Source organism: Macrobrachium nipponense, chromosome 13, assembly GCF_015104395.2.
Source record: "Macrobrachium nipponense isolate FS-2020 chromosome 13, ASM1510439v2, whole genome shotgun sequence".
Taxonomy (NCBI): Eukaryota; Metazoa; Arthropoda; class Malacostraca; order Decapoda; family Palaemonidae; genus Macrobrachium; species Macrobrachium nipponense.
The window spans coordinates 84,547,308-84,570,247 of NC_087206.1; the positions used below are offsets into that span (position 1 = coordinate 84,547,308).

The 22,940-nt window shown below is 35.6% G+C and overlaps 1 protein-coding gene across 1 annotated transcript in view; it reads right to left on the reverse strand.

Moving 5' to 3' along the window:
• LOC135225157 (mucin-2-like) overlaps positions 1-22,940 on the reverse strand; it is an 861,510-nt gene that overhangs the window by 575,721 nt on the left and 262,849 nt on the right. Inside the window, exon 3 of the mRNA XM_064264391.1 lies at positions 18,751-19,131. Coding sequence (XP_064120461.1) covers positions 18,751-18,909 — 159 coding nt within the window. The 5' untranslated portion in view covers positions 18,910-19,131. The remainder of the gene's footprint in view (positions 1-18,750; positions 19,132-22,940) is intronic.

Here is a 22,940-nt window from a genome sequence, read left to right on the forward strand (position 1 = left end):
GGTGGGTTTGATCCATAAAATCACGCATATATATATATATATATATATATATATATATATATATATATATATATATATATATATATCTGCAGATCATCATAGCTCCAAAAACTATAGTGCCATTAATTAATGGTATAAATCTGACAAAGTCAACTTAATAATTACATCCATCATACAATAGAGAAAAGTTGTTTAAGTAGTGTTACTATATGGTAGGTGTATTATCTAGTGAGCAACGTTAATTGTTAAATATGTTAATATTGATAAAAGCTAAATCTAATCTCTAATACAAGCAAGTTTCTACACTTAAACTTAAGCTTCTTGTTGAATGATACTTAAGAAACATTCAAGTTGTTCAATCAGCGGGGAAGAGGTTTCAGTAATACCAATAGTGGTTGAGTAATAAATGATAATATTAAGATAAGATAATATATTATATATATATATATATATATCATACATACATACCTTATATATATATATATATATATATATATATATATATATATATATATATATAATATATATATATATATATATATAATAAAGGAACAACTGCATTTTAGGACCCATCACTTAATAGTTAATAGAATAAAACAGAATATACAATTTAGACCAAAGGCCAAGCGCTGTGACCTATAAGACCATTCTGCGCTGAAAGGGAAATAGAGAGTCAAAAGGTCTGACAAGTGCAACAGGAGAGAGAATATGGATGGAGGTAGAGTAAAAGGAATGAAAAGGGTTGAAGCTAGGGGCCAAGGGGACGCTGCAAAGAACCTTCAAATAATCCTTACAGTGCATCGCATGAGGTGCACTTACGGCACTAGACCCCTACGGGGTTAATGGAAGCTTATTTAACTTATTCCGCCTTTTAACCAGGCATAACCTAACAAGACATATCATCCTTCCCTAGCCGTAGCCTTTGCTTCTGAATTATTTCATATCTAGACAATCTCATAAACTTCTGCATTTACTTACATCTACACATCTGATATCACACCCCAAAAGTGCGGTTAACGCAAAGTTAGGGAAACGGTATAATCATAGATAAAATACAGTTCATAAAAATTAATACATGAAAAAAAAAATGGTCAAGTTAAATAAATATGAATTAGCCCCGATATACAAAAAAACTGAACAATACAACAGTAAATGTACAATCAAATTTATTATTATTATAATTATTATATTATTATTATTTTATTATTATTATTATTATTATTATTGAGAAGATAAACCCTCATATAGTACAAGCCAACAGGGCCACTGAACTGAAAATCAAACTTCCAAAGAATATAGTGTTCATTTGATAAAATTTTCAGAAAGGAAAGACAGAAAAAAAAGATATATATCAGAAAAGAAAAAAAATAAACATTACATGGGATAATACCCAGAAAGCACGTTCAAAGAATATGCAGCCGAAGAGACAAAAGAGAGCGTGAGAGAAAGGCAGACTTGTGAATGACTATATATAGTTTTATTATCAAAGGGACCGCAGCCAGGTCCAAGAGTTGCACCACTAACAGGTGGCAATTTGAACAAGTCCAGTGGTGGCACGGAGGCATGTTATGTTTATTCCCTTAAGATAAAATTAATTGGAAGACGTCGTCTACACACACACACACACACACACACACACACACACACATATATATATATATATATGTGTGTGTGTGTGTGTTTTGTGAGGTTATATATATATATATATATATTATATATATATATATATAAATATATATGTATATATATATATATAACACTATTATATATATACATATATATATATATATATATATATATATATATACACACAAACACACACACACAAGCTATCATACTGAATGGAATACCCTATTACTGCATATTTATTTAATTAACACAAATGACAATCATCACGGAATCCAGCATACCCGGAGCTATATACGCACATACAAGGACAATAAAAACAAAAACTGCATTTCCAATTAGTCTTACTACTGGGAGTCCCCTTGGCCTTCTGAAACACGATAACTCAGAATCAAAATTTAAGATAATCAATTAAACTTCTTGCCTAAAAGAGTGGAAGTGAAACGCGTCAGGCGGGTGTTATTTAAAGGCAATGAAGTGGCAAAGACGACTTACCACCCGAGCAAAGTCAACTTGGATGGCAAACACACAAGTGCACGCGAAGCAAAATTAACTTGGAAGAAGAAGAAGAAGAGGAAAAAAGCGATGTTTGCTGACAAACAATTCATTCTTACCTGGTGCTTCTGAGGGAGTCGCTCACTCGTCTGTTATCCGGCAAAGGTAAAGTCCAGCTGATGATCTTTTAAACTGATCCTTCAGACGCGCGCTAAGTTTCCTTCCACTTGTTTGTTCACAAACATTTCACAGGAAGAACCTAAAGACACTTGACGAGCATTTAACCTTTTTTTTTCAAGATCTTATTTATCTTGAGTAAATTCTCTACGACCACAGTGACTCGACTTCTTTCGAGAAAACTCAAAAGTAGCGTTTCCGCAATCAATCAATCAATCAATCAATCAAGAGAGATACACGAAGAAGGCGAGAACTATTTCCAGGTTCGTCTCGTCTCCTCAAAGCCGATCAACACCTCAATTTCTCACGAGAGCGTAAGTAAATAGCGCTCACATTTCACATCACAAAACACACAAGCGAGTAACAAGGAGGAAGGAGGGGGAGGGGGTGGGGGTAGGGGAGGGACCCCCTAGAAATATACACAAGTGGGGGCGTGGGGGTGGTGAGGGTAGGGTCTCCGATAAGGGCGGCCCTGTTCACCTATCTCTTAAGGCCTCCTTAAAACACAAGAAGCAGAAGAATAGATGACGTTGACTTGAGCCTGACTGGCGGAAAGGGCAGTTTAGCTCCGCCAAAGAAAAAACCTTAATGACAAAAACATCGAGTCTCGCAAGGAGGCGTCCACCAAGGGGGCTTGTGGGGTCTCCGCTCCCTTCGACGGGGGTCCTAAGGTAACATTTGATGTTTGCTCTATCGAGTGGGGTCCATTCCGACCACAAACGACCCCACCGTGACCGCTAACCGATGCCAAACGACCGCATGTGCAGAGCAAACAATCGCCGCACGTCTGACTCGTCCGTCCGCCGCGACCCGACTTAGTTACAATCTCTAGCGGTGGCTGCTCGGCCGAAGTTGATCAGGGGATTCGAACGCGCTCGTGGTACGAGGGATGCCAAGACACTCTTGAGTATCAGTATTACTCAGTTTGAGCTCCGATACGAAGCCGTCTATATAACTCTGGCCGTCGCACGGCCAACGTTATCATCCCAAGTCACAGGGGATATAAGTCTTGACGCAATTACAACGCAATACTAATATAAATAAAAAATAATACATAAAATAGATCTCCCTACATGGCAACTCGAATGCTAAAAAAGCGGGATACCCTCAAAACAAGCAGTCTCTCTCTCTCTTCTCTCTCTCTCTCTCTCTCTCTCTCTCTCCTCCGGAAACATCTTGAACTACTTCCCGTAGATCTTTTTTCCAAGGGAACCAAAACAAACATATTTAAATGGAAGATAAACACAGAGATTACCACAGTCATTAACTGAGTGCGTATTTATCGGTAAGAAGCAGTTTGATCTCGTTACATACAGGCGTTAATGTTTACTGGTTAAGGAATTTGAAAGTAAAATGAACACACATACAAAAATACAGACACACACACACACACCCACATGTATATATATATATATATATATATATATATATATATATATATATATATATATATATATGGGTGTGTGTGTGTGTGTGTGTGTGTGTGTGTGTGTGTGTGTGACAAATAAACACAAAGATGTATATTTTAACAAAATGCTATTTTTCCACTATCAAATAAATATGAACACGAACTCTTGACGAGGAATTAAGACATATTCCAGAGAGCGACAAACAGCTTATATCTGATTAGCAGGAGGTAGTAGTGATTTATACCGTAATTTTCTCCATAGCAAGTAACAATAATAATAATAATAATAATAATAATAATAATAATAATAATAATAATAATAATAAAATAATAACATTTATTGGGCGTCACTTAAAATAAACGAGTAAAAACACAAAATAAATACATCAAAAAACGAAAAATATGGGTACGGAACGGGAAGAAAACCCTTTGCTACAGACATTTCCATACACCCCACGCCCATCATCTCGAAGAACACGCCCACGGTCCGACCATCAACACTTCCTCCCAAGCCGTGACATTAACGCCACGGACTTATGATGGAGTGGAGGACGGGCCTAATTCTACCTCAGCCCTTCCCGAATGATGGATGGAAAACGCCTGGAATCCAGGCACAAGCTCTGGCATTGGTTGTTAAACTGGGGGGCGCGTCCCCCTAGTGGGGCCTCAGCAATTTCCAGGGGAGGCGCGAGCCTCAGGGAGAAAATAAAAAAAATTCTCTAATTATATTCCTTATTCTCTTAAGAGTGAAGAACTGAATTTGTCAAACTGGGGGCGCGCCCCCCTAAGGGGGCCTCAGCAATTTCCAGGGGAGGCGTGAGCCTTAGGGAAAAAATTAAAAAATTCTCTAATTATATTCGTTATTTTCTTAATAAGAGTGAAGAACTCATATTCAGAGTTCATGAAAAAAATGCGAAAGTATCGCCTTGTAACGTTAGTTTCCTATAGTCTACTACTCTGGTTAGACTGATTGGGCTTATCGTGTTTTGTATTTATTCACCTCCCTCTCTACCCCTCGAAACCCCTTCTCTTTCTCTTGTTTTTCGTTTTCCTTTAAATCTAGGAGGGAATCTCACTCACAGATGCGAGGGGGGCGTGGAGTGAAGGAGCAACTCTTAAGAGAGGGCGTGGTAATAAAATGTTTATTAAGAACCACTGATCTAGTTTCATTTTCCAGCTGCTATAACGTTTCTGTTAGTGTAACCCCTAAAATGGCAGCTGCATGACATTGGCGGACAATGTACAACATTTGGATACCTTCTTTGTTCATCTATGCTCATCTCATTGTAAATTTAACAGCATGCTGGAATTTTGTCGGGTGAAAGTTTTGAAAATTCTACATCCAAGAACAACTACATCCTAGAATAATAATGTATTGCACATTAACAACATTAGTTTCATTGCTCAGACACGTAGGGTATAAACACAACTACTTGCTCTTCTGGTTTTCGGGACTTATTATAACCCACTGCCATTGGCAATAGTCTTACTAATATTCATCTTTTGTCCCCAGTTGGAACCGGAATGAGGGAATAAAAACGCACAGACATACAAATATAACTTCATAACATATATACATCATATATATTTATACACATTTATGTGTATATATTTATATAAAATATATATACACATTTATATATATATACATATATATATATACAGAGAGAGAGAGAGAGAGAGACGGAACGATGAGATTCAACCGAGAGAGAGTATGACGAGAGAGAGAGGGAGAGGAGAGAGAGAGAGAGAGAGAGACGAGAGAGAGAGAGAGAGAGAGAGAGAGAGAGTTTCCAAGCAAGCTTAAGTATATGTACATCACAAACACACACGCACACACACAGTACACAGCGTAGTTTCCAAGCAAGCACAAGTATTGTACTACTTCATAATCAATCATATTTATATATATACACACACACAGTAGATACATGCCTGCTCTAACAAAATATTCATACATTGCAAGCAACCAAGCACTTATAAGGTGAATGTACATATGTTTGCAGTGTGAAGATGTGCCTGCAGAGAAGATAACGATTACCATAGTGAAATCTAAAAGGGAGGGATAACTTTGACAGCAGGATGGACTGTGATAAGAGGATAAGGCTGAGGTTACTCTGTGCTTTAGAAATAAACCAATTAAAATTAAATCTAATGATACAACGATAGCCAAAAAAAAAAAAAAAAAAAAAAAAAAATTAGTAAATTTGGTGCGTTAAAAAAAAACTCCATAGTCCATTAAAGGATGGCCTTCTTGAAGAGTTTATTTATTCAAAGCTTTTTTTTTCTACTTTTTTCCCCATCTGGAGAGGCCACACTTCAATCTCGGAAAATGATGGCTATTAAAAGCAGAGGAAATTTTAAACAATATTAAAAAAATTAATTTACTAAAAATAACTAAAAGCTTCATCTTGAAATATGGAATATGGGGATTTATTTTCGTTGACTGATATATATAAAAAAAAGATTAGCTATATCCTCAGTGGTTTCCTTATCAAGCAGAGTTCTAAAATAACATACACCAACGCTGCATTGTAATGTTAATGCTCTTTCAAGAACATATTCTAATTACTGAAATTCTCTCTCTCTCTCTCTCTCTCTCTCTCTCTCTCACACACACACACACAAATATACATATAAATATATATATATATATATATATATATATATATATATATATATATATATATATGTGTGTGTGTGTGTGTATGTATGTATGTATGTATGTATGTCTGTATATATATATATATATATATGTGTATGTGTGTGTGTGTAAAATATAATATATATATATATATATATATATATATATATATATATATATATATATATATATATATATATATATGTTTGTGTATGCTGAATTTTGGTTAATGAAGATAAAAATACTCATAAATGAATCCTTTCTATATAGGAAGGCTAAAAGATAAAAGGAACTGTTGTATGAGAGGAGCCGAAAAGGAACGCAGTGCGCGCACATGAACGCGCGCACGCACACACACATTATATATTCGTCAAAAGTTGACATCAGCTTTCGTTCGCACCGAACATAATTCCTGTCCAATAAGCATTTAAATCTTAGGCCGGGAAATGATTTACACCAAACCTGAAAATTCATGAAGGCAACGCAGCTCTCATGAAAATGTATAAAAGTCATAACTACATACTACAAAGTTTGTACGTACACACACACATACACACACACACACACACACACATATATATATATATATATATATATATATATATATATATATCTATATAATACACACACACACACAAATAAAAAACACATATGTAGAGACTTCGACCAGAACCATTTCACCTCGGGAGCAGGCGAACTCCAGCCACTTCAAATCGCCTTAAGGGCGGCCGGGGCCTTTCATATTCTCGACCCCGAGAATGCCCACCACTTAGACAAGGCAAAGGAACCATTGCAAAGAAACGAAGGAACTAAAAACAAAAGCTGTACATAAACAAAGGCTAAATAATCTCGCGCATTGAAGCGAATCAAGCGGCGTTGTTAAGAAATCACAACAGGTGTCATGCCACTCCCTGAATACGCAAAAAGAGCCCGTGACGTCATGCGGTGATTTCCTCTTCATTTTTTTCAATAGAGTGATAACGACCTCACTCACACCTCACATACCTACCGCTGTTTCGCGCTCACCTACTATACGGACGTGTTTGCATCTTGCAGCCTGCATGTGACGTAACACTTGCCTATTATTACCGTACTGTTAGTTTCGGCACTAACGCATAAAAGATATATATATATATAGATATATATATATATATATATATATATATATATATATATATATATATATAATATATATATATAATGAGAGTAGCTGAGATTCTTCTTGGTTGTTTACAAAGAATAAATCCAATCCTTAGAGAAAACAGTCCTAAACAATATACCGAATAAATGGAAAAAAAAAATATCCTTAAAGACTTAAAGAGGAAATCATCCATTATCAATGCCTGTCAATCAAACAAAAAATTTTCCATTTCCGCTATCGATCATTCTTCATTTTCCTTCGGGTTCGTCAGAGGCCATAAACAGCGAATAATTGCAACAAAAGTAAATACAAAAGAATGGTAAATACCAAACGGGTGTTCACCTGCTGGGTGCGGACCTCTTATCAAGCAGGCAACATTTCACCCGTTATATGAAAATGCCTCTCCGCATCTTTTCCCTCAAATAAATTCTCCTCTCGGCCTTGAGAGAAAGCTACGAGACCCGAGAGAGATCAAGGATAGCATTGTGTGTCCTGATGGCTGCGAGAAAATTATCTACTGAAACAATAATAATAATAATAATAATAATAATAATAATAATAATAATAATAATAATAATAATAATAAATACCACCCAGTCGAATTGGAGGACTGTGATAGACAAAAAAAAAAATTATTATTAATGGTAACTGAGGTTACTGAAAATCGTGCATTATTCTCTCATTTGCTACGGTATGAGATGAGAGAGAATAAAGACACTCCCAGGAAATGTAAATAAAGAATTAATAAAATGCTTTAATTATACCCTCTTGATATCAACGCTATATGAATGCTGGTGTTCCGTTATAAATATATGGTCATTAAATCATTAAAAATTTAAATAAACAATTGTTTTTCATTTTAATGCAACACTGTTGAATTCCATATGAAAACTTGCCTAAGAGGTGTGTGTGATATCTACATAATTATCAAGAGCAAACACGAATAAAGACTTACGAGAGGAATTTTGTTACATGACCTTGTATTATTCACAATATCACAATAAGGACAAAAACCAATCTTATATATACGTACATGTGTCTACCATAAAAAAAGCAATGGATATTTCAACAAATTATACATCATATGTAGGATATGTACATATTGTATATTATGTACTGATCTAGCAATCTTTGCTGAAGCATTTCCTTCATCAGATACAATTAAATTCAAAGTTGTAGAAAATCATAACAGAAAACGAAGTGTATACGCCTCTCCGTCACAGACCCCATGTAAACAAACACGCCCACATTCCTCTACGTCAGAAATTACAATACAATAAAACACAGAGAAGCAGAAAATAAAAGACCATTTAAAACACTGCAACAGGCGTAACCTCTGCCTGTTTGAACATGCATCAATTAAGCAAGTCACAGTTGACTTAGTTGAACCCGTGAAAAGAACCATTCGGGAACAGAGAATATAGGATTTAGGTCTAGGTCAAGTGCTGGGACCTATGAGGTCATTTAACGCTGAAAGGGACACTTGAGAGTAGAAATGTTTGAAAGATGTAACGGGAGGAAAACCTCACAGAAGAGGGTGGAAAGTAAGATGGGAGAAAGAAAACATGAAAGGAGATACAGTAAATGGAATGAAAGGGGGTCGCAGCTAGGGGCCGAAGGGAAGCTGCAAAGAACTTAAAGTAATACCTACAGTGCACCGCGTGAGGTGCACTGACGGTTTGCGTTAAGTACTTGCTTGAGTTACCGACAAATTCAGCCAACCACACCACAAAGCCCTAATGTCCAAGTCCCGGGGGCTACAATTAGCGTCTCCGCCAAACTGTGATCTTCAACATGCATCTCTCGCCCGCTTAACGTACTGCATTGGACACCTGCCGGGACATAATTATAGTGTCTCCCGAAGGTGCAATAAACAGCTACAAGAATACGTCACTCCCCCCGTCAGGGTGACGGTTCTTATCTGCATCAGCGTCTCAGTGGAGATAACCTCAGGTAATTTCGGTTTCTTTGGATACCCAGCATTGCTCCCTCTATTTTTACGTTAGCTTTCATTCATTCAGTAGCTATCATTAAAATATATATACATATATGTGTGTGTATGTATGTACGTAAATATATATCTATACATATATATTATATATATGTATGTATTTATATGTATACATACATATATACAGGATGTAGTATATGTATGTATACATACATACATACATATATATCTATACATGGAAATTTATAAAAGGCAAGAATGCGATATTGATAAAACATTAATCCCCTTCCCCCCAACTATCTCTCTCTCTCCTCTCTCTCTCTCTCTCTCTCTCTCTCTCATAAAAAATCGACAACTAATCTGGGAACAGCTTCACGTCGTATTTATCGCTTCTCGTTAGGGAGAAATCCCCGGAAAGAAATACAGAAAAAGACGAACGATCAAATTCAATTATCAACGAAGATGATGATGCCTAATTTGGACTGAAGGTGAGATTGATTACCTCTCGACGTCAGTTGCTTTTGTCGGGGAGTCTGAAGGACAGATGGCCCCCAGCGGAGACTGGAATTTAATCGCTGACGCGATGGCATATAGCGTCGTACCTCATACGGTGCCTTCGACTGCTACGAAGCGGCTCGATAATGAGATTGCTAACCCTGACCTCTTCGCAAAGTAATGCTTTCCCGATCGTGAATTTCAATTAGTTTTACTTACCATCTGAAAATAATTCTCCTTGTATTTTCGTCATTTACTTACATTTCTATCAGTTTATTTACTAATTTGTTAAATCCTTTCTTCTCCAATATCTGATCTCTTCTTTTTGTATTTCATGTTGCGTTCTGTAACTTCCCTTAGATGAAGACCATATTCTTTGGAATCATGAATCTCCAGCCACATGAATAGAGTTCATCTGATTCATTCATTTCTTTTTATATATCAAATTTCTACCAGTTTCAACTCGTGTGACTTTAGTTACTGAAATCAAACTGACATTTCTGACCAAGAACACGAGGCTTCCAACTGACACAGCCAATTTTATATAAAATTCAGCTATTCATCCCTTCAGATATTGCAGAAAAGCGAGTCTGCGGGCAGTCTGATACCTCACGTTCGTTAACTGACAAGTTAATCAGGATCCTGGAAGCGGTTTTACTCAACCATAATGCAAAAGTAAATAGTAAAATATTTATACGTGAAGGGAGGAAAGGCAAGTAAGAGGCATCGAAGTAATGCAAGTAATAAATCAAATATGGCTTTCTAATCGGAACTGAAATACCTACGTATATATAATTCTCTAATTTTCCTTATTTGTTATATTTTTTAAAAATTCCCTATATTTTTGCATGTTCTAAAGATAGTCAGGTGGAAAAATATTAAATAAAAGAGCATGAAAATAGATGAATTCGAGGACGTTGTAAATACAGCCAGGTGGAGGGCCATTAAATAAAATGAGCATAGAAATATATGACTTTGAGGACGTTCTAAACATAGCCCGATAGAAAGCCATAAAATAAAACGAGCGAGAAAAAAGATGAATTTGAGGACGTTCTAAACACAACCAGTAAAGAACAACTTATTAAATAACATGATGAATATGAGAACGATGACGTCTCTCGGCTGAAACGGATCCGAAATAAAAGTGACATTAATTCCTGGATAAAAAAAAGTAGGCGTGACCGAATTCGCACAGGATGCATAATAAGGGAAGAGCAGAGGGGGCGGAAAGCGGATGCTTTCAAAGCCCCGCCCTTTCCACCAATTGCGAAAGGTCGTGACCTCACGAAATGAAAATGGCAATTCACGAAATGAAACGCTAGCAGCCAATTTATGAATAAATTCTTAAATGAGCGCTCATATTAATTTACGGCACAAGCCAACAATTACGTTTGCATTTTGAAAGGATAATGAAATAAAGTGCCTATGCACACACACATACACACACACACACATATGCATACAGACAGGGGTGGTGAAACTCTACGGGAATAAGCAACCAAGAACTTCCCGTTCTTTCGTTTTTTAACAGATGTTTTATATTTTAAATATATTTGCTTTATATTCATTGTTATGCAACGGCTAACTTATATTAACATTGAAGTCCCGAGTTACAGAGAAGAAAAAGAATAACAATTATGACCATCAAAAAACATACAGGCGATATGCACGGCTATAAAAGTACAATTGGGTTATTGCAATTTTATATAATACACACTATTTTACATATATTTAATACATCGCGATATGTTTAAAATGTTTACACATGCTGTAATGTATGAGTAAGTCAGAGGAAAAGCCAGATATATATTTGATACATCACTACATGCTTAAGATATTTTTAGTCATGCAGTGATGTATCAATACGTCAGGGAAAGGTAGGAGGAACTTTGTAGGAAGAAAAATGGGTCGCAAATGAGGTGAAAACGTGTAAAAGCGTCTCATCTTTGCAGATGACACATGGTTCGGGATTGGTGATAGTCAGGGAAATTTGCAGACTGGCCGGAAAACTTTGGAAGCATGAAGAGAATGTTGAAAAATGTTGAAAAGTGCAGATTCGAAGACAGATATACGTGAACAAAATTTAATGGCAAAGGACCTGAATGACAGAAGGGATTTGTTAGATAATGAGAAAGAAAAAAACTAAGTAGCAATTGCTTTCCAAAAGACTTCAAGCCGCAACGGAATTTAAATGGAAGATAAAGTTGGAATGTGTGGAAAGACTATTACGTCAACTCTTCGTGTTGGAAAAAAAATAGCAGATGTTAACTGAATGGAAAAGAAAAGTATATACGATTTGTCAGGATTAATTTTTTGTACTATATATGAAATAAGGAGAGTGCAATGAGCCAGAAATTTACAGAAAACAGGAAGGAAGATGGATAAATCATTTGATTCGAACTGATATACTGAAAAGAATGAAAGATGATCAATTAGTAAAAATGTTTAGTTGGGAACTTCTTTGAGAAGGAGGAAGAGTGCGCGAACGTTCTTCCTAGATCGAAGGGAAGGGCCATAATACCTAGAACACTCTAGAACACCTGAGAGACGAAGGTAACTGACAAATTGAGTGTAGTAATGAAGAGTATTCGCTGTGGACCTATTCAAGTTAAATGCCTGATACTACGGTAGTTTTCTTTACAACTGAGGGACCATACAACATTCAGCAGTTACAATACAATTTTGGCAGTGATTATTTACCTATTTTTCACTGTAGCCATAGTGAATTACAAGGAAACGGGTTATTGAATTGACATACATACATCGTCAGGACCGTTAGGAGATGCTACTATCTACTCTATCTATCTGTCAGTTAACATACACACATACGTACACATGTGTGCATGTCTGTTGTCTGCGTATGTTTTTATGTATGTATATTTTTATTCATGTTTAATCAATAAGCCTTTTCCTATAATTCATGGTGACTTCAGAGGAATATAGATATTTAATCACTGCCGCAGATGTCTCTCAACTTCACTGACGAAAGATAATTACGCAATCCACATATATATACACATACAAATGTATGTATGCATGTATGTATGTCCGTATGTGAAGTTACCATGAATTATAGGAAACTGCTCATCGATTAAACATCAATGCAAAGATACATACATAAAAAACATATACAGAACTGACATACACACATGTGTACGTAAGTGTGTATATAAACTGACAGATAGATAGATCGTAACATCTCCTAACGGTCCTGACGATGGTCTTTTCCCTGCCCTTCATTTTTGTGCCTCCCAGGGGATACTGGGATTTTTACGGCCTCTTAACCTACTTCACCACACCACTTGGCGATGGCCGCTGTATCCCCCTTGTCAGGACAACTTCATCATCGTCGATGGTATCTAACGGAGGACATTATAGCTTGAAATGGACGTGTAACCGATTTTCAAAATTGTTCCTGCGCTTACCTAAGTTCTTGTCTAATTTCTTTTTATTTTTATTTATCTATATATTCACTTATATGGATGGTTTTCGTTTTGAACAACCTATTATTATTCAAAAGACCTTTAAGCTGACTTTCATTAATAATACTACCAAAACGTGCACACTTCACTTTGAAAGCGTCCATAAGAGCCACTGATTTACAGGTATGGCGCCTACTTGGCAGTATATAATTCAGTGGTTGAAGTTACATTTAATTCTTTACAATAAGTAAAAGCACAAGAAACTGCTCGATTTTTCTAAGAGGAATAAATGTTATACCTGAAAATAATATTCAAGCAAAAATTATTTTATAACTGGATATAAAACCTTTATCCGTAGATTAATATCAATGCAAAAATTTAGGAAATATTACAATTACGCTTATAACATGTAGTGACTTCTGAATGTTAGAGGCTGTTAGACGTATCCTCTCTCTCTCTCTCTCTCTCTCTCTCTCTCTCTCTCTCTCTCTCTCTCTCATGTGCATCCACACCATGTTTTAAACATGTCACATAAACTTACGTCGGCACCTCGTCACACAAAAATCACCAACAAGCTGAACAGAAATCAACGAATTATGAGTCATCCTAACCAGTGCTTCATACATTTGTCCAGCATTTGCCAAAGGTTCGTTGTACATTTACGGTCGTTGAGTGTAAATATCATAAATAATTTTAACAAAAGGCATGATTATATACAAAACGTACAGCATAAGTCAGTAAATATTTCGGTCGCCGACTGGCTGGAACCAGGCCGCGATAGTTATCTTCAGTCTTGCCCATATTTATACTAAAATACAAATATCATTTGATAGTCATTAACTTATGAATTACCCACTTTAAAAAGTGGCGTGATGTACGGTATTGATTAGTCAGTCATCAAAATTTCCCGTTTTCTGTATCATCCGCCGAAACCGTTCTCTTCCTAAAACTATATGGTATACTTTAACAAAATTGAAACACCTTGAGACCTTTTGGATCCAAATACGAATTCAGTATTCCAGACAATAAATAAAACGGCTTTAAAAACAGAATAATATTGATCTCATTTTCTGAAACGATTTTAAATGCTACATGTCTCGTTTACCTCATGACAACAGCTTAAATAACTATATATAATAAAAAAAAATTTAAAATCTAACTCTGGTTGTGCTTTAAATTATTCGTGTTTCATCAACTATTCCACCGTAAGCGGCTGACTTTTGTATTGTTTCACTCATGCCAAAGGAAGATGCAGTTGCACGTATAAAAGGTAAGCAAAAAATCTTTAAAAACGCAGTAGCAACGCCATGGAAAATAATTAAATTAAACGAATTCAGTGAATGAAAATTGAAAACTAAGTATAGCTTACAAGGCTGTCTAAACAAGTAAATTCCCAAGAATTACTGGCCCTTAGTTGAGCTTCATCTACTGCTCAAGCCTTTCAAAACATTAGAGTAATTAACAAATTATTTTATCTCCTGAATTAAATATTTTGGAGAAATTTACAATGACCTCGTATCATACTTTTATTAGGGGCATCGCTGTCTCACCTTAGGTAGAGAGAGAGAGAGAGAGAGAGAGAGAGAGAGAGAGAGAGAGAGAGAGAGAGAGAGAGAGAGAGAGAGATGATGATGATGATGATGTTTTCAGTTCCGTGCCATTCTACATCCTGTTTGTGACCAGCCCTGCTTGAATGCCTACCAAAATCAACAAAGATTTTTCAGGCCTAAATCGTTCCTGCCCAGCCAGGATAAAGTAAGGACTCTTATTGTGCTAAACATCCTTTTGATTATGTTCGTTATACACTAATGAAGAAAATGGTAATGTACACAAAAGACATCTCAAAGAATTTAATGTATGCCACTAGTAAAAACAAAAAGTGTTACAAATGCAACAAAGAAAAGGCCGCGTCAATGATGGTGATATTATAAACACTGGTACTGGTATCGATGTCAGACGAGTCTGTGATATGCGAGAGGATTTATGACCTAACCTTTTCTTCTGTTAGTGAGATATTGGTGGACATGATAAAAAATAAAACAAGGATGCTGTCAAAGGTAATATCTGTGGGTTGCAAAACGAATGCGTATTAAGAGAATGATCACTGTATAGTGTACCGCACTGAGAAAAAAAAAAGGGACGTAAACATGCAAATTTTATAAGGCCATAAAATTCATACCCAAGCTCCAATTCATATATGTGCTTACAAGGACAACGGTGCCACTGAAAAAAAATTCAGACAAAATCCGTCCTGTCCTGAGCAACGCACGTAAACATGACTGCAGCGATGTAATAAATATGTGTGAAAGAGTGAGGTTTTAGTTGCATGCACACACATATATATATGTATATATATAATATACATAAGCGAATCCCACAGGAAAATGATAGTCAGAAATCCAAGCGCTTTCGTCTGAGTAAAGACGAAAGCGCTTGGATTTCTGACTAACATTTTTCTGTGGGATTCGCTTATTTATGAAGTCACGTGCATCGCATCTACTGTGATTTTTTAAGCATATAATATACATATATACTATACATATGCATACGGACATATGTAAGAACTAAGCGAAGATATTCAAAGTATGAACAAACTAAAAAGAAATAAAAGTATTATATAGATTTAAAAAATGACATCAATACTTGTAAACGTCTATCCTGAAAAAAGGCTAATAGAAAATTTGTGGACTTTTGCAGCAACGGCCGTACGAAGAATTTCTCGTAACACACACACACATACACACACTCACAAAATCCTGGCTAATTCTTTCCGGTTTCTTTTATCTCCTTGAAATGAAATAAGGGAAAATGTAACGGAAGTTCATGCTATCCACACCTCGAAAAATTATCAATTTTTTTTTAATCTTTAATAAATGAGATCTCTTCTTTCTGTACTTCCATTTAACTTCTCTTATTTCCCAATGAGAACCCTATTCTTTCTAAGCTTGAATTTCAAGTCAATGGCCCCAGTGAGCTTGTATATATATATATATATATATATATATATATATATATATATATATATATATATATATATATATATATATGAGGTTGTAGTAGTCCACAAGGGAAAAGAAAAGCTGAAATTCCTTTTAACTCAACAGTTTTGGCCTCCATTGAACTTTATAGAGAACTGTTTATTAACAGTTAATAAACAGCTCTCGATAAGGGCCAGTGGAGGCCGAAACTGTTGAGCTATAAGGAATTTCAGCTTTTCTTTTCCCTTGTGGACTACTACAACCTCATGTATCTATTATTATTACTATTATTATTACTTTGGCGATGAACCCTTAATATATATATATATATATATATATATATATATATATATATATATATATATATATTAAGGGTTCATCGCCAAGTAGTAGTAGTAATAATAATAATAATAATAATAATAATAATAATAATAATAATAATAATAATAATAATAATAGCCATACCAACAGCTATCCAAGTCATTTAGCATGACATTACGTTTTCCCCCAAAAGAACAAAGCAAGCACACCACACAAAAAGCACTTAACATTAAAATACCAAGTCTCAGAGTCCCAAGCAGAGAAGGCATCTACGCGAAGTGTGAGGAACATTACTAACGCCAGCAGAGAGCCTCCAAGGGAATATCTCTCATGTCAGGCTACAAACACCAGACCACCATTAAGATAAGATACACTTTCACGTCGAATGCACAATGGGGTAACCACTCGGTGAAAACTTGTGGTGTGGGGTGGGGTATACTGACTGCATGTGTTCTAAATAAGCAAGACAATAAAAAACATATCCTTTGGATGCCTAAATACGAATACTTAAATGCATAAACATTAAAAGTAACAGAATGAAAGTGCTCACATAGGTGTAATAATCATAAAAAAATGCTTGACAATAAAGGGAATAGTCAATAAAGAAATGCAATTAGGATTTCTACGATGTTTATGTAATGCAAAGGTTTGAAATTAAAATATCAATTCAAAATATTCCAAGCGGAAACATTACCACCACCATTGGTGTTACTAAAAGAAACTGAATCCTTTATGCAGACCAGTGTTAAATGTTTCCTGGTATTAACAAGGATAATCAAGCCAATAACATTCATTTATAATATTATAAAATGGAAATCGGACCCCCTGAATATAAATGACGTCGTATTTAAAACGTCTTGCATCCGGCTACTGCAATTTGTGCATTGGGTAGCGAGGTAAGTGACACGGATATAGGAGAAATGGAAAACGCTTTTTTGTGCGTGCGCTGAAACCTAGAGCCATATCGCATCAATTTTTTTTATACACACAAACACACACACTATTATATATAAGTGTATATATATATATATATATATATATATATATATATATATATATATATATATATATATACTACGTATTTCTCTCTAAGATAAATGTTCTTCGTAACAACAAACAATTTAAAGCCGTCTTATTCATCACCAAACGACTTGGCTAAAACACATTGTTCACATTCATAGACTTTGTAAGACCAAGAGACTTAATGTGCTTAAGAATGAGCAATCTTGAAGCGATATATAAAGCTGTCAAAATTTTAATATATATATATATATATATATATATATATATATATATATATATACACACGCACACACACACACACACACACACACACACACACACGTATGTTACAAATTATTTACACTTCTGTACCAGCAATGAAAGTGATGATTTACCCACGAGACTATTTCAAATCTCTAACAAAAAATGTACTTCTGGAAACTTTGATAAGGATGAATCACGTTTCCCAGCAGACAAGTCATGCAATGTGTCATTACTTCGAACCAAATCCCCATCAAAGGTTTATGACCTTTTGAAGAGCAAATGCCACTACCTACTCATTAGTCAATTTACAGCTTAATTCCTTAACCCAGTAGGGGCATTCACTGTTCTTGATATAAACTGACCAAAACTCTTAATAGTACAGCTAATGTGAAAAGGGTAAAATTATCTAAATAAAATTTCGTGTTATATCCTCTTTTTTTCTAACCTAAATATTGCTTTACACCACTTCACTAATCATATGTTCCACTCCAAACGTTTATAAATTTATTTTAAGATATCATTCTTAATGGTACAATCTGTTGTAAAAAAAAAAAAAAAAAACAGTTGTTACTGCTAGACAATCTGACTTGCTGCTCTTTAACCACTGACTTCAACAGACTTGAATATGTCTACCTCTGTCGTAGGGTAGATGAATTTCGTTTATATACAAATAAATAAAAATCATAATTCACGTGAGAAAGTTGGAAAATCCGAAAAAAAGGTAGTACAGTATATTTAGTAGCAGATAAAAAAAACTTAATTAATAAAAAAAACAACGGGGATATTTACAAGCACAAGAAGAAAGAGAAAGAAGATGGCTACTCACCTGAGCTTTCCGGAGGTAATTTTCGATTTCTGTGTAAGGATCCTTTTTGGGAGGGCCGATTTCGAAGTCCTTGGCTCCCCTACCCTTCCCGCGGCCCTTCCCTTCGCAGGCGGCCATTTTAACACCTCCAACACCTTCTTTCAGGACCATGCTAGCCATCTGGGCTGACCAATAATATTCTTCCTTATTTTCAAGTCTATATGGAAATCACAGAGGGTGGGGTGACACTACAGGAGGGGGGAGGGGAATGTACTGCGTTTCTTCATCATAACAATTCATATGTTAGGTGGAGCGAGGGGGCGTCGCCCCCGAGGAGGCCTGGTCCCTTGTCTGGGGAATCCATCGCGTCTGTCTTGGAGGCTGAAGTCTTCAGACCAACATCTGAAATGGAGAGAAAAGTTCATTAACGATATTTCTTAATTTACTATAAAGGATAAAAAATATAACCTTACACACACGGGCACATACATACATACATACATACATACACACACACACACACACACACACACACATATATATATATGTGTGTGTGTGTGTGTGTTTCTGTTTATGTAGTATACAGAGTAGGGAGATACGGATGTTCAGTGTTATTTGTGTGTGTGGGGGGGGGGGGGGGGGGGGTTAATCGGCTCCTTAAATTAGGTTAGGAAGGAAGGTCTGGTTAGGTCAGGACACGGCATTCTAGGACAAGTGAGGATTTCTCACGCCGACCCTTTTTTTTCCGTAGTCTGCATCCGATAATATAATTGATATATATATATATATATATATATATATATATATTATATATATATTTATAGATAGTCCATACATCTTATATTCGTTCTTATTATTGATTGGAGTCACCTAGAGCGTACAACAAATAGCGTGTCCACTGATCTATTATATATATATTCTATACTCTGTTTTTTTCTATCTGTCCATCCGCTGTGGTGTTTTTGTATGGTAACACTGCGTCCCGGGCTTTAAATAGTTACATTCAGCTTACATTCAACGATTATAATAATATCCTATTTCGAATATTAACGGTGTAATTCGCATACAGTAAATTATTAAAACACTTTTCAGTTGCAAATGTACACCCAGATATCCTTTTATTTACCTAAAACTTACACATAGCGTAACTATCTAAGCCCGGGACGCAGTGTTACCATACAAAAACACACAAGCGGATGGACAGATGAAAAAAAACAGAGTATAGTTATACTTTATTCAAAATTGTGTGGACCAAAGGTGTTATTTCTGAAGTTACGTAATTTCCTTTGTAGAAAGCACAACTTTTTTTGTTGAATCTGGAATCTTAGCAGCTTGTTTTGTTTCTTAATAATAATAATAATAATAATAATAATAATAATAATAATAATAATAATAATAATAATAATATAATAGAATTTAGGCCAATGGTCAAGCGCTCAGACCTTTGAGTTCATTCAGCGCTGAAAGGTAAATTGATAGTAATATGTCATGAAGGTTGAAACAGGAGGAAAACCTCGCAGTTACACTGTGAAACAAGTGTCAGTGGGTGGAAAGTCAGACGAAATAAAGAACATGAATGGAGGTACAGTAAAAGGAATGAAAGGAGTTGCAGCTAGGAGCCGAAGGGAGGCTGCAAAGAACCTTAAATAATGCCTACATTGCACCGCATGAGGTTCACTGATGGCACTAACCCCCTCCGGGGAAATATTAATAATAATCAAGCTCTGCTATATATATACGTGTATATATATATATATATATATATATATATATATATATATAGATATATATATATATATATATATATAAATCACATCATTCTTTTTTCTAAACTTCCTATATCAACAACACTTAACCAGCACATCCAACAAGGACAAGCATCAAGCCCAACATTCAAACATTACGAAGTGTTAGCCACATCATTCAAAAGAAATCCTACGAATACAGGCGACAGGTGAAGAGAGAACAAGGCTAAGTGACAGATCGAAAACGATCTATTAATCACTAATTAGCACCGCGGTTATCTCCCACGTAATTTGCATCACGGAACTTCGCGGCGACCTATAAACCTGATAAAAAGCGTTGCTTCACGAACTAATTCGATGAATCATTTGGGTGCCCAGGTACCAAATGTGCCGATAAGTCTATATTAATATTTTATTGCGATTATGCCCAATTTGGCCACATTCACGGATAACAAAGGTCTTCTATTAATATATTATTGCAATTATGCAGAATGTGGCCTCATTCACAGATAACAAAAGTCTTCTATTAATATATTATTGCGATTATGCAGAATGTGGCCACATTCATGGGTAACGAAGGTTTTATATTAATATCTTATTGTAATTGTCCAGAATGTGGCCATATCCGTGGGAATTATAGGTTTTATATTAATATCTTATTGTAATTGTCCTGAATGTGGCCATATTCATGGGAATTATATTTTTTATATTAATATCTTCTTGTAATTGTCCAGAACGTGGCCACATTCATGGGTAACAAACGTTTTATATTAATATTTCACTTCGATGTGCAGAATGTAGCCACATTCACGAGTATGTGACAGTGGGAAATCTGTAGCAAAAACAATAACAAATTTAAATAAAATAACAAGTAAATAAATGACATTACATAAATACGTAGAAATGGAAGTAAAAAATTAAACAAAACGGTAAAAGTTACTTTAAAGTAAATTGCATCCACTGAGCATCAACGTCAACAATACTTGCTTGGAAAACTTTTCAATGTATCATGAGTATGCTCTAGATTCAACGGATTACTATTTACTTCGTCTGGTCACGATTTTTGGAAAGAAATTCCAGTTTTATTTATCCCGGTTATCTGTGGTCTTGATGCTGAGTGTAGAACCTTATTGTTAGAAGAAATTAAACGAATATTTTTTTTGTTTGAGAAATTCTTATTCATTTTTGCACATAGTGCAAAATATATATAATATAGACTCAAAATCTAACACGAAATATTATCTAAAACTTTACGAGAAAAGAAAATTATGCTAAATAACATCAGAGAAAGGTAAACAGCGTCGGGATGGAGAAGGAAAAGATATAATGAAGGAAAAGTGACCGATAGCTAGGACAATATTAACTGTCACAGACAGCGTGGCTGACGATAAATTCACACTGTTGTAAAATAGTGGGGGAGAAATATGATTTTTCCTCCTCCTCCTCCACTTCTTCTTCCTGAATACCACGAAACGGGGATCCAACAGTCCACACACTATTTCACTAAGTGCCGAAGGAGAGATAGGGGCAATAAAAAGATAAAATGCGGGTTTAACAAAATGCTAAATGAGACACACGGGGCGAACATCAAACCGAAACCACTCCACTCCCGAAGACACGAAGCAGATGCCCCAAGATGGCGGGGTTCTAGAACACACGCACACACACACATACACGTACACACGCAATATACGAGGTTCGTGTACTTACTTTCATCTGTGACTTTGACCCCTGCTAATATTAACAATATCAACACCATTTAGGTCTTAATCTCTCAATCGAGACTCGAAAGTGAGGAGTGGTCGATGAAATTATAGACAAAATCGCCGGAGTTCATCGGACTTTCAACAAGCAACTTGCAATGAAACCTATCTTCATGGTACTTCTCACCAACAGAGACCGCTTAAAATAGAGAGAGAGAGAGAGAGAGAGAGAGAGAGAGAGAGAGAGAGAGAGAGAGAGAGAGAGAGAGAGAGAGAGAGAATTTTAGTTCTACATCACGGTGTTTTGTTATGAATTGTATATAAAACGTTACTGCAATAAAAGATATAACAGTCCAATTGAACTGTTTTGTTTAAGGGACATCACGAACAATAGTAAAAATACCGAACAAGCTGAAATTCTTAGCAAAGTTTCAGGAAAATTGAGAGGCAATTCCTGAAATTCAGACCTACATTCATGAACAACAAAATACAGCACAACAACACTTTACGAAAAATACTTAGTCACCAGTTCACACTATCAAATGAAAATTCATAATCTGACATATTTTTGTAGAGTTCAGTGTCTGAAAGTATGACCAATAACAACCTATGCAAGGAAACTGCAATGACTTGAGCTTTTCTGCACATATTCTGCCAGCTCCCGGGGATTATCGCCAAATTAAAACTTCCTTCGTCCATTCCTTACCAATACTACGAATTTAAAACCTAACATCGATACTGTAACTGACCGGTATTCAGTACA